Source organism: Malania oleifera, chromosome 8, assembly GCF_029873635.1.
Source record: "Malania oleifera isolate guangnan ecotype guangnan chromosome 8, ASM2987363v1, whole genome shotgun sequence".
In the NCBI taxonomy this organism is placed as follows: Eukaryota; Viridiplantae; Streptophyta; class Magnoliopsida; order Santalales; family Ximeniaceae; genus Malania; species Malania oleifera.
In genome coordinates this window covers 13,026,211-13,029,725 of record NC_080424.1, presented here as the reverse complement: position 1 = coordinate 13,029,725, position 3,515 = coordinate 13,026,211, and the positions used below count along the sequence as shown (strand labels likewise).

Below are 3,515 nucleotides of genomic sequence, written 5' to 3'. Positions count from 1 at the left end.
AAGGCTGGTTTGAAGGAAGTCATCCATACTCCCACCTTTGAGATCTTTCCATACAAATATCTATCTTTCCCATATGTAATATAAAGGTTGATCTTTAAAATTTGAAGAAAATAACTTTGGGAAGGTGGGGGGGTGGTGGTGGAAGTTGCATAAAGAAGAAATCCAAAGGTTTTACAGTGATAAAATGGTAGGCTTTCACCTATCGAGTAACAGCTAGTTCCAGACACGGTGCTTAACAAAGGACAAGTAAAAGATTCATTATGAGCCGCCGTTGATATCCCCAAGGCCCAAGCACAGCATCTAATGCTCAGCCTCAGCTGATTCTCACGATCATCAGAACCACCATTCAAACTTCATATTCTATTTGTTCTGATGAATAGTCAATTTTTCAAAAAAGAGAGAGAGAGAGAGAGAAATAGACTGCATAGAATTGAAAGCATAACCCTGCATTTCATACAATTAACCTCAAGAGCATGGGAAGCTCATGAAGCTGAAAAATTTCCCTATCCCTATAGAACAAAGAAAAAGCTAAATGGTATCCTATTAAACAAAGCAAAATGGTTAGCAATATGCTTGTAGGCAGCTCTGGATCTTTGTAGAAAAGATCTGAATGCTTTCAACACTTAAATCATCCTCCAAATCCATCCTACACGCAGCCAGAATCAATAGAAAGAATGATAAATGTCCATTGAAGAACTACTGCTAATAGAACTGTCGCAATCACTGGACCGCTCTTTGGGGCTATGATACAGCACTACTGGGCACTAGATGGTTCTGCTGCATGCTGGAAGTTTCTTCTGAACGCACACATCGTTCTCCCAAGGATGCTGGATTTGGCATAGCATCAGACACGGGCAATAGATGATTCCTTGCGCACCCGTCCACTTGGAGAGATGGATCGTTCAGAAGATCCCTTGCAGGCAATCGTTGGGTCGCTGGAGCTAGACACTTCTCAATGAACACTTTGACTTCCGGATCAGTAACCTTGGAGAGGGCCACAGGCTTTATTCCCTATTAAAGACTTAACAATATAAGCAAGCCAACAAACCCAAGAACACATCAATATATAATAGTACTCTTTTCGAATAACTTACAGAAGTGACCTTCTTAAATATCTGAGCCGAGTTCTGACATTCACTGTAAGGGTAATCAAGGGTCACCATCTCCAGAATGCACATTCCAAAAGAATATATATCGGCCAACTCATTGTAATCCTCATCATACAGCTCTGGTGCCATAAACTCAGGGGTACCTATGGACATGCATGGAATCATGGATTAATACATAAATACACAAAACAGACAAATTTAAATCTTCTGCAACTGAATTGAGGTAATAGACAAGACATGTACAGTGTGTCTATAATGCTGAAACTACTGCAGAAGGTTTTGCACATAACACCATCAGCCTGGTAGACCAACGTGCCTCAGGCATGGCCTTCCGCCACTATATTAATGCAATTAAAACAAGTACTTACCTATTACGCTCCTTGCATTAGCTTGTTGCATAACAGTTGCCAAACCCAAATCACCAATCTTTACTTCACCATGGTTACCATTGATAAATATGTTATCACACTTCAGGTCCCTATGTATAATTGGGGGATCATGGCAGTGGAGATAGTCTAGACCCATCAAGATCTGCCTTGCCCACCCCTTCACAGCCCTCATATCAACCTTCTTGTGTTTCTTGCGATACCTAAAGCAACGATCATATTCAGAAGCCATGTTACACCAAAATCACAATTCAACCTCTAAAAGCTTTTGGAAAAGGAACGCTTACTGTCTCAAACTACCAGAGGTGAACAACTCAGTTATGATGTTGAGGGTCTTGTTTCTGTCATCAATCCAAGAGCTATAAAATTTTATAATGTGGCTATGATTCAGGGATTTCAAAAGACAGACTTCAGAATGAAGCCTTTCCAAGTCCTTTGGCGACCGAAAAACATCATCGATTTCAACTTGACTCCAAGCTACTTCAATTCCATCAATTTGATCAAAGGCTTTGTAGCTATAAGTATGCACATGAATTAAGGAAAACAAATCAAAAATTTCAACTTAAAATACAAGGTCTGCAATTTCCCAAAATTACAAAGTAAAACCAGAAGAAAATAAAGTTGAAACAAAAGAATCATAGATAGCAAATCATAGACACTCCATTTGATCACCAAGAAAATTAAACAACTGAAAAGAAGCTAAAACTTGCAGTCTCATGCTTTAATTTTCTTTCAATAAAAAAAAAAAACACTTCGAGTGAACCATATTTGTGTAAGGCTTAATCAAGTCAAGTTTTTGGCCTCTTCAAGTCATGAATAAAGCAATTAAGCAAGAACTGAAATTTTCTTTTCTTTGCCTATATTTTCTAAGCAGTCAAATGGAGCGTGAAAGAGAAGAGAAAAAGGAATAAAGCATACACTGTCTTGTAGGCACCTGAACCTAGTACATCTTCATACTATTCCAACAGACAAGAATGCGTTAGAACTTAGAAGAGAACAAAATTAATGTTGAATTGGGGGGAAAAAGGCATCAACAACAAATGATAAACTCACTCTGACATATCGACCAGTTGGATCAGTTTCAACAATATCAGAATCAGGAGGCTCTGCATCAACTGTATTCTCTTCCATACTTTCCCTAACCACAAAACCCTGTATTCCCAGTCCCACAAGTTCCTTTAACAAACTGCAAATTGTTTTTTATTCATCAACAAGCCACAAATAATAATATAATCAACAAGCCAAATTAGAACCCTAACTTCAAAACAACATTGAATTAACATCGAAATCTCCATCAAATAGCAGCAAATAATTCATTATACACAAAAAAAAAAATTTAAATTAATTGTCTCAACATCTGCAACTACTAGCTCTTTAAGCTGAAGAATTCAAGTTCAAATACAGAATTAAAATCGCAGCCCCAACCCTAGATTCAACTCAAAGTAATTGCTGGATAAGAAGCGGCCATCAGAACAAAAAAGAAAGAGAAGAAAAGAAACCCTAACCCTAGAGCATGAAATATATTATGCATTTTGTGGTGTACGTTTACTTACCTCTGCTCAAAAGTAAATTCCCCAGATGGTTCGCGCAGTCCTGTAATTGAAAACAGGAGCCGCCGAGAGAAAGAACAGACGAAACCCTCACCCAGAAATACTGAACAACCTAAGAGAGGAAGAAGACTTCGATCAGGATTCCGCAAATCTTTCAAACAGTAATTCACGAGCGAAAAGAGCGAGCTAAAGGAGTGAGAAAGATAAACGAAAGACGAGCGAGCTCGAGCCCTATCGTGCCGCCTATGCGTATCTCTAATACATCATACAACCCATCAAGCCTTGTGGATTCCCTTCCACGCGCCTGTCGCCACGTGAACTCCAAAGGAAGATGGGCCATAGGCCCATAACGAGCCACGTCAGTTCTAAAAGAACAGAGATTATACTTTAAAGAAAGAGATATTGTCTACATTTTAAACATTCAATTATACTTTTAGATTTTGAATGATTTAAAAGAGTTTTAATTAAAT

At 38.4% G+C, this 3,515-nt stretch overlaps 1 protein-coding gene across 4 annotated transcripts; it reads right to left on the bottom strand.

Moving 5' to 3' along the window:
* Nucleotides 1-408: 408 nt before the first annotated feature.
* LOC131161726 (probable serine/threonine-protein kinase WNK6) lies at nt 409-3,296 on the bottom strand. Of its 4 annotated transcripts, none has more exons than XM_058117688.1 (7): nt 3,049-3,296; nt 2,549-2,681; nt 2,414-2,451; nt 1,783-2,010; nt 1,478-1,698; nt 1,095-1,252; nt 409-1,011 (listed from the first exon to the last, which is right to left on the bottom strand). In XM_058117688.1, exons 2-7 carry the CDS (start codon nt 2,624-2,626, stop codon nt 742-744), a joined length of 993 nt encoding a protein of 330 aa, XP_057973671.1. In that variant the 5' UTR covers nt 2,627-2,681; nt 3,049-3,296; the 3' UTR covers nt 409-741. The 4 variants fall into 4 exon arrangements, with proteins under 4 accessions (XP_057973671.1, XP_057973672.1, XP_057973673.1 ...); XM_058117689.1 differs by having other exon boundaries at nt 2,549-2,647; nt 3,049-3,282; XM_058117690.1 differs by lacking the exon at nt 2,414-2,451 and having other exon boundaries at nt 3,049-3,282.
* Nucleotides 3,297-3,515: the final 219 nt, after the last annotated feature.